Here is a 13,825-nt window from a genome sequence, read left to right on the forward strand (position 1 = left end):
CGGCAGAGGACGCTGCTTTTATTAGCCGGCCGCGGCCTTCACACGGCGGTGCCTTCGGCGGGCTGCCCCGGCGGCGCCTCCTTCTTGCCGTCCTCCGGTTTCATGGCCGGGAAGAGGAGCACCTCCTGCGAAGAGGGGCACCGTCAGCGCGCGCCGGGGCGGCCCCGCGCTCAGCGGCGCACGAGCGCAGGAGTTTCCAAGCGCAACCAGGGAGAGCTTTCCCCAGGTGGAACCTTCCCTCTTGCAGAACGGCTGCGCGGGTTGGAGAGGGCCGGCCGGCTCTGCGGACTCATCCCCTGCTCCCTGGCAAATCTAGCGGGCACTGCCGTTCCCAACACTTACCTTGATGTTACTGGAATCTGTTAGGAACATGGTGAGGCGATCTATGCCCATGCCCCAGCCAGCTGTAGGGGGGAGGCCATACTCCAGCGCAGTGCAGAAGTTCTCATCAATAAACATGGCTTCATCATCACCTGCAGCTTTTGCCTAAAAGAGAATTAACAGTAAAAGGTGAGCTGTACTGACCTTGATAGTACCACTTCTGCTAACCCCTGCCGAAAAGGAGGAATACTGATATCCATAGCAGCCGTGCAATGGGTGAAACCAAAGCCCTACACAGTTGCACAAGTAACAGAAAAAGGAATCTCAGCACATGGAGAACTGCGGAGGTCACTTGTACAGGTGCTTCCAAAACAGCTCTAGGCTCAATTCCTTTCTGTTCTGAAAGTCTCCTCTGTAGACAAAGGCCCAGGCCCTTCACTTCAGTAAAAGCTATCTCGAAGGCCATATGCAGCAGATGACACTGGAATAAATTGTTTTCAAAGGCTTCTCAGATGTGTTGTGGCTTGCAACTCTTGCCTTTCATGTCTGCAGAAACAACTAAGAAGCATTACCATTCAAATTCACCAGTTGTTGCTCCACTAAACAAGTTTAGCAATTGCTTTTTTCACCTCAAGTAGAAAGAGTTAAAAAATTACACTGAGATGGTAACTAATACATATGACCCTGACAACCCCCTGACAACCTCCAAGTGCCAAAAGTCACAATAATAAAAATTTAGATTAGACAACCCTCTCAAATTTAGAAAATGCCAAGTGTAAACACTGAAACAACAACAAATGTTTTTGCTCGCACAGTTTCAAGGAAGACTTTGCAAAAGACAGGCAAAGCAAACTTTTCTGCCTGAGCCTGGAATCCTGAAAAGTGAACTGCCATCCTTCCTCTCAATCTCCACCTTAACATTAAATTTTCAGGCAAATATTTGTTCCATACGTACAATCGCATGGCTGCAAAGTCTGGCTATAATCATGAGAAACAACTGCAGCAAACATATATATAACACACCCAAAAGTGAAAGATATCTGTAATATTAATCATTCTGACTGAACATTTTGAAATTTACTATCAAGGGAGTTAGTTAACGGAAGTCTGTCTTCCTGGTTTTTACAATTGTTTAAACCTCTCAGGCACCGAGAGCCATTAGGAAGAGTAGGAAGAACAGGAACTCTTGTTTCTGCAGACTGCATTATCTGACCTCAGTCATGTCTGGGCACACATGCATTCATGGATGTGTATACCTAATTAATAATAAAATCAGTTTCAGTCACTCTGAGGCTTACCAAGAGACACCTAGTAGTATAAATTTGCAGGCCTAAATTTCCAGTCTGCAGCTCTATCCTGTGAACCAATTTAAAATAATAGTAACTTAGTTGAGGAAATTAGGCTATTTCTTACTTGGCATTCAAACTCTTACTGGACACAAAAATTTATTTAAGAACCTACAAGTACAATATTGTAGGACTACAAAAATGCTTAACTGGTGAAAAAATAACTTTCAACCTGAGCAAGACAGAGAAAAGGCTTTGCATATTTGCTTTTTTCCAGATTAGCACTTCAGGTACAATAAAAAGGAAAATACTCCAACACAAAGTTACCCTACTAAAAAACTAAAGAACAGCAGTGTTTGGACTGACTTACCTTAGAGAGCAAGGTTCCTTTAAAAGGAATTGAGTTTTAATGACAGGCTTTCACTTGTGTGAGAAACACTTGCTCAAAATAGTAACAACGCTTTTCAGCAGCAGGAAGTAATGACAGATTCGGAATAGACACAGGAAGTATTCTTTGCTTACGTGCCTGTACCATTGATTCACTATCAGCAAGACACCATACCTTGGCCTGATCCTCAAAAAGCTGCCGCTGACGGAAAGGATCGTTAAGCTCTGTGTACGCATTGCACACTTCCTTCTTCATCACAAAGAGTTCGAAGCGTTCTGTTAGTCCACGAAGAGAGCGATGCCTACGTGAAGAAGGCAAACAACCATCCCTAAAATAAACATCTGTACAGAACCAAAGAGCAGACTCATTACTTCAGGAGGACTGCCCATGCTTAACAGTAACAACTGCCAAAACTTCACGGAGGTTTCACATCTCAGGAACCAATGTCTATCCTGGTTGGTGTCATCAAAACCACTTGTTTTCAAATACGTGACTTTTTTCTTTTTTTATTTTAAATGAAGTAGGAGTAGGGGTTTTAAAAAAGTTAGACACTGACTGTGTCTCATACTCTTACCATTTGGCTAGAGGACTCATGATCTGTGGGTGATCACAGATGAATGTAGGGTTGATACAAGTGACTTCCAGGAATTCACCAACTAACTGGGGAAGCAAAAGCAAAAATCACAGATGAACATAGGGTTGATACAAATTACTTCCAGGAAAACTGTACTCCACGTAATTGCATCACTTCCCTAACACTACCTTCCCCAAATACCCTACTTCCTTCTCTTCGCAGCTGAAGAAGGTATCATAAAACCAGGAAGTTTTCCAATTAGCAATTTTTGATCATGGTAATATCTTCATTAACAGAGAGTGTGTCCCCTAGCTGGATAAGAAAAATGACATAGCAAGAACTGTATAAATAATAACATAATTCAATTTGGACATTTGGACAAAGGCCAATAGGGAAAGCAGCAGGGAAAAAAGGTAGTATTTTGTGTACAAAGGAAAAGCCTTAATACAGCTGATAGAAGAACTACTATACGGTAAGCCTACCAGTTTGGTAAGGTACATACAAACACACAGATCTCAGACAAAACTGACCTAAGAGACCAGTTACCAAACTAAAATCCTCTGGCATTCACATTAAGCGAGCATGAGAAATCTACATTTTGGTGCAGACAACACAAAAAAAGATTCTGGTTCAGCAAGTTTTCTCACTGGTGTACAGAAATAGCTGAAATGCATTTCAGCATGTTTCCCCAGATGCAGCCAAGCTTTTGCTTTCAAGTGACTTCTGTTAATAAAGATAGATCCTCAAAGGCACTAGCATGATAGAAACACTATCTTTACTTACTCTGTCAAGAAGCCTGGCCGTTGTCCTGGGGGGTGGACACTCAACATTTCTTTCTGCACAAAGGTCATCAAAGAACTTGCGAGTTTCTGAAATTGTTGTAGACAACAATTAGAAAAGCCACCAAGTTTTTTTTTTTAATTTGTGCACCCTTCAACATGTCTCAAGAGTGATTTATAAGATCTTAATGGTATACATCATGGAAAACATCACCTTAAACATCAGTCTACAGAAACAGGATTTGGTTTTAATCAGTTTACACTAAAACACAAGTTATTTTCTACTTCAGAAACTTGACAACAGTTAAGCACAACCCTACACGACTGCTGGATGTTATTATTTTGGGGGGGGAGGTGGGAAATTGGGGGTTGGGAAATTGGGGGGGTGGGGTGGGGTGCAGCAGGGCAGGGAACAAAACACTAAAAAGTATATGAACTTGTTTCCTTATGGCTCTGAATTCTACGAACAAAATAGTACATAAGCATATTTTGAAGAATGTCCAAAATAATCATACTCCTAACCCATAATCACAGGTATGGAGACTCAACTGCAGAAAAGAGGAAGAAATAAGAAATAAAAAGCTGGGTCTCCTCAACAGACCAAGAACTCTCCAGATCACGCCTCTTGAGTATATAGCATCATATATACTCAACAAAGGAAGAAGCAAGAGTCAGATCCTGCCAAAAACTGCAAGGCACAAAGGTTTCTTTCTGGACTCCTATAGGTAACAGACAAAACCATGTGTTAGTACCACCTCAAAAAAGCAGCTGATAGACTGCAGGCTGAGAACTCAAGACCTTTCACCCTCTTTCTGTCAAGGAAGAATTACAAGACATTCATAGGCAGCATCTAACCTTCAGTTTCAAAACACTCAGCCGATGGAAATTTCACTCCAAGGACCTTTTCCAGATCATGCAACATGTTAATTCGCCGGAAGGGAGGGGTAAAATCTATCTCATAGGCCTGTCCATCTTGACCATCTGGATGGTAAGTGATCTTGTAACTTCCAGTAATATGTTTCACCATCCCTACAAAAGGAACTTGAAGTTTAGAAGAATATGCCACATAATATGCAATTCTTCCAGACAGTCTTATTCTTTTTTAATTAATATTGCATACATCACCTGAAAGCAACTTCTCTGTAATTTCCATCAGGTCATGGTAGTCTGCATAAGCCATATAGAATTCACAAGTTGTGAACTCAGGGTTGTGAGTCAAATCGATGCCTTCATTCCGGAACTGACGCCCAATTTCATATACTCTGTCCATGCCTCCAACCACCACCATCTAAACAAAAGGAAATCCTAGTAAACACACTAACTTTTCCAAAAGGATTAGAGACACACACAGAACTGCAACACAACTTCACAAATCTCATTCATGGTACATTTTGCTTCCTCCATTCCAATAGGTCCACCTTTCTTCAACAATAATCCTCATTTTAGCCACATTTACTTTTTTAGAATAAGATCACAGCAGTCTGGAGAACACAGGTTTAGCCATGAGGGACTTGTATTTTACCTTATGGTAAAGCTCTGGAGCAATTCTCATATATAAATTCATATCCAGTTCATTGTGGTATGTGATGAAAGGTTTTGCCACAGCTCCACCTGGAATTATATTCATCATAGGAGTTTCAATCTGTAAAATAATAACAACAAATAAAATAATTTAACAGTGGCGTAAGTATTTCCAGGCTCCTACCTCATTGCCCTGCTTTCATCTGATCCGTTTCCAAAGCAGAACTCTGTAGATCAAGCAAACAAAGCACAGCTAGCTTTGATGAAAAAAAAAAATCTTTTATTGTTTGACATTCCAGTGTATGAAAACAGTTCTGAATTAAAGAGCACTTCCCCCCTGCAGTGAGTAAAGGCAAATTACTTAAACTTACCTGTTGCTATCAAGACTCATACAATTGTTTTCATAGACTGGAATGCCTCTTTGGAAACAAGATTAGACTTCAGCCTCAAGAATTAACACCGCATTACTGACCCAGAAGCATGAGAACAGGTATTTTCACAACAGAATTTCACAATTCACAACAGAACTACTTCTAGCCGTACAGAAGAGGAATACTTCTACAAAATATAATGAGATTCAGTGCTCCTGTGAAAGAACAAAGGTCAGGGCGAAAACACAGAAGTTGACCTGTGATAAAAAGAGAACAAGGATGCAGCTAGAACTTACAAGAGAGAAGAAACGGTGTAGGCTATGAATTCATGTAACTCCCTAAACAAGTATTTAATGAGATTCTCCAAACAGACCTACACTATAAAACAAGTTGAGCTGCAGAAAACAGAAAGCAGTCAGCATCCCAGACAGTACTGGAATCAGAAATAAAGTTTAATTTGATGACAATTGAACTAACAAGCCCTGACAATCAGCTGAAAAGCATGATACAATACCTATGACAGTTTGGCTAATTTTTCTCAAAATTAACTACTATCTGTCCATTGCATGACACTACACTGCACCATACAGAGTACCGGTATGACTGAGCACTGCCTGATTCATGTACCTCCAGACTGTACGCTATTGTATAGCAGGCCATTCCCCAACTTCTCTGCTTTTTATTTCATTCCCAATATTCTTGCCAAGCATAGATAACTTACTCCATTATTCCAACAACAAGTCAAAACTTCATATAAATTGAGAAGGGCTCTTATGGTCCTTTTTGATCAAGTTATCAAAACAGTAAAATCTGTAAGTAGTATATTAAGAATTATTTGGGGAAAAAAAACCGCAAACCCAAATCAAAGACAGACATTAAAGCCATTACACATACAACAGAAATGACATAGCACAGGTTCGGATTCCCATTGCTCTCAAAAACTCCCACTGGCAGCTTTTGCAGATTCAGCTGATAAACACGTGTAAATAAACTACATTAGTTTCTAATCTTTGCAAACTGTAAAGTACAACCAAGAACCTGGATGCAACAGAGAGCAGAGCTAGTATTATTTTCTCATATGCTACTCTGCAATGTATCTTGAGATAAAATCAATTTTACTTAAAGGAAGTAAAACCTGCATTTACCTCCACAGGCAAAACACCATTTCAAAGATGTTATTTCCACCTCAATTTACTGAAATAAGGGAAGGATAATGGTAGTTCGAAGTACTACCTTGGTAAAAGTTTCCAAAGTCATAACCTCACCCACTGAAGAACACATTTAACTTTAAGAAGAAAGGAACAGAATGGTTTCCATTACATTAAACTGATGAAACACACTGTGCAGAGGTAATTATTCTCAATTCTGTAAATATTTCACATACAAGCCTGAATATAAAGCATCCTTGAAGCTGAGAACCTCTAAAAACATTCAGGATTCAGAGAGAAATAAACACCAAAGCCTTACCTCAAGGAAGCCCAAGTCATCTAGAAACCTCCGGATATATGTAATGATCTTTGCACGGGTTATAAATTTCTGCCTCACATAATCATTAAGGATTAAATCCAAGTATCTTTGACGATACCTAGTTTCCTGAAAAGAACAAATATCTTTAGAACAAGCTAGACAAAATGCGCTGCCAAACATAAAAATAGCAAAACAAAACTAATTTTGTTTTGTAAGCTGACACCATCAGCAGATACAAAAGGTCATCCATTCAGACGCATCTGTCAAATTGCCTCCAAGAGTGACAGGTAGGACAAGTACCTTATCTTTGAGGCCAAAGTGAAGATGAGGCAACATGTGCAGGCATGGGGACAACAGAGTTATTTCATAAGGAATAATGCTCAGTTCCCCTTTCTTTGTTTTCCCAGGATTCCCCTCGACACCAATAATGTCCCCACGACGCAGCTTGTTATTAATACAGAAATACTCTTCCTCTGATTTGTAGAGCCTGTAATTACAAAAGCAATTTTGTAAGCACATTTGTTTAAAATTCAACATTCCAAACTGTCCTGCAAATCTCTTCCCAGACCAAATCCTTTTTCGGGAGAGAAAAAAAAAAAAAAAAACCACCACACCAAAAAGACCCCAAACACAAAACCCCCATTCTTCTAGCAGGTAAGCCAACCACAACATCCTAAGCAAAACATTACCTGGCTGCCTAAGCCAGCCCACAGGCTAACAGCCTAAGGAAATGAAGGAACAGAATGCCCAAATACAGACCTCTAGGCCCCAGAATGCAGTTCAGTTTAGAATGCTACTGGCAACACTTCTACTTACCTGGAATTTGCCATGACCTGTAACTTGACTCCTTCGCCACGAAGATCGTAGAAAATCAGCTTCCCTCCAGAGGCACGCTTCGCATGGATTCGACCTAAATATCAAAGTATGGAGGACATCAGGAAAAGAATCTCTAGCAGAAAAGGATACAGCGGCAAAAGCCACAGTGTTACCACTTGGACAAAGGACTGTCAGCTCTGAACTGATCAGTAACCATGAAAGAACCAAGAAAGTTAAGTCTCAAATTTAATAGAGGTGCACAAAAGACCATATGAACTTTGGGACCTAGAGCCCATATCACAACCTTATAGTGTAGTTGTAAGGGATGTTGCATGGGTCTACTCAGCCTGAAGGGACATGTCTTCAACAGCCTAACACTTCATGACCGAGTAACAGGGGACCAGCAAAATTTGAAAAGATCATCCCATCACTAAGAGCAGCTGAAACCTGACTTAGCAAAGCAAGAGACCACCTTTCTGTATCCCAGATAAGCCCTTACCTGCCACTCTCACTGTAATGTCTGTCAGGTGATCTCCTGGCTGCAGGTGACCATACTTCTCTATAAAATCAGAAAGAGCTATATCCACATGGAACTTGTGGGGATAGGGATCTTCGTCGGTGCCCTTCAGCTGCTGGATTGCATGGCTACGGATCTTGTAGTATTGCTGTCGCCAGAAACAAACAAAAGCAAGGTATTTCGTTAGAAATTGAAAATATTTCACAGGTTGTAAGCTAAAAATCAATTGTCCTTATGTAGCAACAGGTAGGTCTGTCCTCTTTTAATCGTTCAGCTCCCTTTCAGAAAAAATCACACATAAATCAACAGCATTTATTCTCAAAAGAGTAATAAGCAGGAGGCCAGATGCTCACATTTGGGTCCAAGCTTTCCTCATCAGCACCGACATTATTCTCGGAGTCAGAAATCGAAGAAGGCTTATTTGAATGCTTTTCACTTTGCTCTTTCTGCTTTGCCTCTTTTTCAGCTGTTTTTCTCTCAGCCTTTAAACGCCTCTTCAGCTCACTGCAAAAGAGGGGAAACCTGATGAAGCAGGTGCCCCGTGACAACGTGCGGCGGGGCCCTGCCGGCAGCTCACTGTCGCTCCCTCTTATTCCGCTCAAAAGCCGAAACAAGCCTTAAGCACGTTTAGGCACTTTCTTCTCTAAGCTCCTTCAACTCCTCTCCTACCAGATACGAGTACTCACAGAAAGTTAAAGTCAACTTAAGCACCACGCGAAAGGGCCCCGCGGACGCGTGGCTCCGTGCCCAGGACCTCCCGCAGGCCGCTCACCAACCGCCCGGGGCTACCGGAGCCGCCCCGCGGCCCGGCCCGGCCGCCCCAGAGCCCTCAGCGCCGCGGCCCCCGACCCCGCCGGCGGGACTTCATGAGGCAAGAGGCGAGCCCAGCAGGCCGCGAAGGACCGACCTGCTTTGGTCATGATGCGCCTGGCGCCACCGGTGCGCGGTCCTCCAGGCCCAGCCGCGGAGCCGCGCAGCGCCGGGGCTCAGCATGGCGCGCCCCGACGGATCGCCTGGCGGAGACGCGCACTGGGTCGGCCGGACGCTCGTTTCCCTAGCCCGGCGCGACCGGGCTCCACCTGCCCGCCCACCCTCACTTTTTGCTGAGGCGCGACTCGGTCTCCTCCGTCTCGAGCGCGCGCGCCGCCGCCATCTTCGCCGCCGCCGCCGCCATCTTCGCCGCCGCCGCCGCCCGTCCTTCCGGCGCCGCCGCCCGTCCTTCCGGCGCGTCCGCGCCTGCGCGCCCGGGCGGCGATGGCGGCGCGCGGGGAGGCGGTGACGCCGTTGCAGTCGCGGTCGCTGTTCCTGTGGGACGATGGGACCCCGATGCGGTTCTACGTGCGGCCCGGGCTGGCCAAGCTACGCCTGGCGCCGCTGCTGCTGGCGGGCGGCGGGCGGCTGTGCCGCGTGCAGGAGCCGGGCGCCGTGCTCCTGGCGCAGCCCGGCGAGGAGGCGCCCAGCGGGGCTGTCTCCACCGTGTACGTGACGGAGTGCGTGGAGCGCAACCAGCGGCTGCCGCTAGAGCCCTACCGGCTGCCCGCCGCGCCGCCCGCCGCCGCCGCCCCCCGCGGCCGCCTGGCCTTCACGGAGGCGGAGGACGTGGCGCTGCTGTGGGCGGTGCAGCAGCAGGGCCAGGCGCGGGCGCGCGGCCGGGCGCTCTGGAAGGAGCTGGAGCGGGCCGGCCTGACGCGGCACAGCTGGCAGGCCATGCGCGACCGCTACCTGCGGCATCTGCGGCCGCGGCACAGGGGTGAGCGGGGGGCGGGAGCGTGGGGGAGCGGGAGCAGGCGGCGCCGAGCGGGCCCTGAGCTCCGGGGTGGGGCGCTGCCCGGCCGCCGATGCCTGCCTGTTCCCGCAGAGCCCCGGAAGACGGCGGAGCCCGCGCAGACCTTGGGCATTTTCGCGGCGGCTAACCGGGAGTTTGAAAGCACGGAGGTAAGTGGCCAGCGCGCCCCCGGCCGCGCTCGCTGCAGGGAAGTAACGTGTCATCTTGTTAAAGGCCGCGCTGGCAAGTGAAGCTGTTCCTTTGCATCGGGCTGAGAACCTCCCTGCAGCCGCGTTGACACTGGCTTCTGCCATTTGTACTTGGGCTGTTCGATTCTTCCTTGGGTCTCGTGCTTTTCTGTGATCTTATGTATCACCGTTAAGGCATACTGCTTCGCTTCACTCACCAAGTTTTGCCACGCCTGGTGGTTTCTGAGGTTTCTTACCTAACGTAGAGTCTCAGCAGAAGGTGGTTGGGCACCAGTGGTAAAAGCAGCTTGCCAGAATATACCATGCCTCTCTCTTTCTTTTAGTCAGGAAGCGATGCTTCAGACATCACAGAAGAACTTTCTACACAAAATGGAGAGGGAAAGTCCTTGAGAGAAACAGTGTTTGGTTTGAAAATGGGACTGGAGGACTCTGCAAATGGCTGTCAGGAAAAGCCAAGGGAAGAAAGACCAGCAAGCTCTTGCTCTTCTTCCAGTGTGGTGAGAGAAGTAGTAAAAACTATGCAGCGCTTCATGGAGCATCTCAGCATGGACCTGCTCACGATTACACAGGCCTTCCTGAAAAACACTGGTGAAGTGGAGACCACTTTACACTTTCTGCAGACAGGGCAGCGCTTAGATGGGTACCCTGTATGGAGCAGAGAGGATGATTTGGAATTGCAAAAAGACGATGAACACATCAGAAATAAATTGATAGCAAAATTTGGAGCTGAAAATGTAGCAAAGCGGATAGCATTTAGGAAAAGTTAGATAGGAAAGCAGAGGGGAATGGCTAATCTATGACTGCAGCAGGAACTTAAAAACCCAGTCATTTCAGAAATGTAAATGCAATGGAAAGTTTGATGCAACATTCTAAATCTTCAGGAATCCTTTAAAATGATTTTTTTAAAGGCCTGTTTCGTAATCGGTTTTTATTTATAACACTGAGTACACTAAACATTTAAAAGTAGAAAATCATGAAGAGGCATTTTCATATCTATCAAGTTTCCACTGAAAACTTGCTTTGAAGTGTCTCTACTATCTAAACCAACTGACAGTCCTACTTGTACATTGCTGCATGCAAAGGATTTTGAATAGCATTGGCACCAAAATCTGACGAGAGTCACATTAAGTGCTCTAACCTGTAATGTGTTATTAGTGCACAACAGCAGCCTGCTCTCTGCCATGTGTCTGTCTTCCGCCTCTGGTGGATGATCATTTGATAACCTGCTCTGCCGGTTGTTATCATTAGCTTGTTGTTGCTGTTGCCATTGAACCTTGATTAGCAGCAGACGTTTGGAGATGGTAACAATGAAAATGTAACTGTTGAAAAAGAAGGATCAAGAACTTTCATGCCAGAAGATGAGGTACTTGGTCTCATACATGAATGCCAAGATGTCTCAAGAGTGGCCATGTGTACTGAGAATGGCCAAAAAAGGTCACTATGACATTATCATACTCAGTCTCATGTTACAGAGAACTGTCAGCTAATACCTCTGGCCAGTTGACAGTCATCTCAGTTTTTATTACCACTTCCAGCACATGTTCTCCAGTGCTAATATTGCTGGGTTTAATAACATTAACTTTACCATCTTGCTTCATGATTTCAAAACCAGTTAATACCTCTGCCCCAGCTTGCATCTCAACAGGTTGAAAACTTAACAGCTGCTTTAATGCGGGCAAAGTAAGATTTATATCAGACAGTGTAGTGCAGCTGGAAAAAGAAGAGTAGCTTCCAGGGCCACCTGCAATAGTTCAAGTAGGAGATACAAGTTAGAAAGGAGCACTCTGAGTTTGTTTAGGTATCTATGACCCAAACGTGTGAGAGAGAGAGAATGCCACTGCTAGTATACAGTCACAGTCTGAAAAACTCAGTGCTTTCAGCCTGAATTTGTGCTCTTGTCACTATTTTAACGTTATTTGAAAGATCTGGAATTCATTCTCTTGGTGAAATGTTGATTATACACACACACCTTAGCATTATGTTTTGAGGTTTTTGCTCACTGCACTGTGGCATTCAAAAATTTTAAGGTGAATTAGGAAATTGCTGATTTTAATCCAAATTCAAATTATATTGAAAGTCAATGATTATTTGATACAGTGAGCCTGCTATTGCAGAAAACCACAATCCTGAAACACCAACCGATTATTTGGGGAGTTAGCCAACATAACTTAAAATGCCAAGACTCTGGTTTAGACTACAGTGTTTCACTGGATAGGTCATTCCTTCTGAAAAAATAAGAATTCTTTGGTACATACATGCTGCTTAGACTGGTTACTTGAGACTTCTGTGGGAGACCAGATAAGCACTTAACAAGGAAGTGCAAGATAACATAGCAAAGTAGTCAGATTTTTGAAAAAACAAAACTTTACCATCTGAATTTCAAAGCCAGGGGCTGCTGGTGGCCAGGTTCATGCACAGCTCCTGCAGCCAGAAGCCCACATTATAGCTTGAGTGGTGTATACATCTCAGCAGCACCATAATCTCAGAGTTCATTGGTCATCTTCTTTAATTAACCAAAACTGCTCTACAATCCAAAGTGAGAACACTTTAAATGCCTGCAATATAAAAAGATACCTTATAAATAATAAAGACTTATTACATCCTTTTATAATTCCAAGTGATGCTTATTTTAAGATTTTGTCTTTTTTGGGGCAATTAGTCAGACATACACGTGCAAACTTCCACATACAGTGCTTTTACCTTTGCAGAACCATACAAATGCTGTTGTCTGACACCGAGAACCTTTCCATATGCACTTGGAGCACTCGGTATGCGCAGGAACGAAGACACAAAGAGCACAGCTCACTAAAGGTAGCCTTCTTGTGTCTGTTCTGAACGCCTGAAAGCCATTGCTTATCCACAGATGCACTCTTGCATGTGCAGGCACATGGGTATAGGTCTCTTCAGTCCAGCTTCCCATTGACAGGACCTGGAGATGTCACTATATCGTATGGTTCTGCCTTCTCCCACGGTAGAAAGTCCTTGTTTTCTCTGCTTTATCTTACCTTCCTTCCAGTATGCTGGAGACAGTTTGGCTTTCCATGTTCATATTGGGTCCCTGCACTGTCAGGAATGCTCTTTTTGTAGCTCCAAGTTTCTTTGTGTTACTGCCTGGAGCAGCAATATTGTAAACCTGGAAGGGTGAGTGGCAACATGCATGCCAAAACCTTGAGTGAAAGACAATTCCAGAGGCAGAAATACTGGGTCTGCAAACTATTATGTGGAATTTGGGTGTTTCCCATTTGCTTCCTTCTAGAGTTGGCCAGCATTCATCAAAAATTATGAATTCTGGCCTTTCATAACTAAGTTACCAGTGAAGAACCAATTGCATGCACCAGGTTGAAGAGCAACAAGACAGGAATACCAAAGAGTTGGTGACCTCTCCATCTTACACTTCAGTGGTATAAAAGCAGTTTACTTTTCTGAACTTGCACAATGCAAAGGTGACATTTGTTTCTAAACAGACTTCCACTATCTTCAGTTTTATACTTGTGTGAAAGGAAGTAGCCATAGTTTTAAATGTCATGCTCACCATCTTGAAAGTCTGGGTATTTTTTTGTTGTTTCTTTTCCTACTCCACAAAGTACTTTAAGTCATCTTTGCTTGCATGAAGGCAACTTTAAATATTCATGTGACCACACTGTGTGGCTTTGGTGCTTCCAGAAGAAAGTCTTACCAATGGTATTGAGGAAACATGGCTAAAGGAGTGTAGTAAAGATATACTGAAATCAACAATCCTGATTTTTCCTCTGACTAAGCTTAGGAAGCAGAAGTTAAAGTGATTTTTGAAAGAGTACAATAGGAAAATACA

General features: G+C 44.3%; 2 protein-coding genes across 3 annotated transcripts; one reads left to right on the forward strand and one right to left on the reverse strand.

The window, feature by feature from the left end:
• Position 1: 1 nt before the first annotated feature.
• Positions 2–9,268, reverse strand: KARS1 (lysyl-tRNA synthetase 1). 2 transcript variants are annotated; one of them, XM_037408919.1, is made up of 14 exons: positions 9,138–9,268; positions 8,394–8,544; positions 8,023–8,188; positions 7,524–7,617; positions 7,008–7,194; positions 6,708–6,833; positions 4,871–4,990; positions 4,474–4,636; positions 4,204–4,377; positions 3,353–3,438; positions 2,570–2,655; positions 2,170–2,296; positions 343–486; positions 2–125 (listed from the first exon to the last, which is right to left on the reverse strand). In XM_037408919.1, exons 1-14 carry the CDS (start codon positions 9,212–9,214, stop codon positions 39–41), a joined length of 1,788 nt encoding a protein of 595 aa, XP_037264816.1. In that variant the 5' UTR covers positions 9,215–9,268; the 3' UTR covers positions 2–38. The 2 variants fall into 2 exon arrangements, with proteins under 2 accessions (XP_037264816.1, XP_037264815.1); XM_037408918.1 differs by lacking the exon at positions 9,138–9,268 and adding an exon at positions 8,948–9,127.
• Positions 9,252–12,625, forward strand: LOC119157744 (TERF2 interacting protein). The gene is made up of 3 exons (XM_037408946.1): positions 9,252–9,790; positions 9,899–9,975; positions 10,338–12,625. Exons 1-3 carry the CDS (start codon positions 9,295–9,297, stop codon positions 10,779–10,781), a joined length of 1,017 nt encoding a protein of 338 aa, XP_037264843.1. The 5' UTR covers positions 9,252–9,294; the 3' UTR covers positions 10,782–12,625.
• The last annotated feature ends 1,200 nt before the right edge of the window (positions 12,626–13,825 follow it).

This window comes from Falco rusticolus, chromosome 15, assembly GCF_015220075.1.
Source record: "Falco rusticolus isolate bFalRus1 chromosome 15, bFalRus1.pri, whole genome shotgun sequence".
NCBI lineage: Eukaryota > Metazoa > Chordata > Aves > Falconiformes > Falconidae > Falco > Falco rusticolus.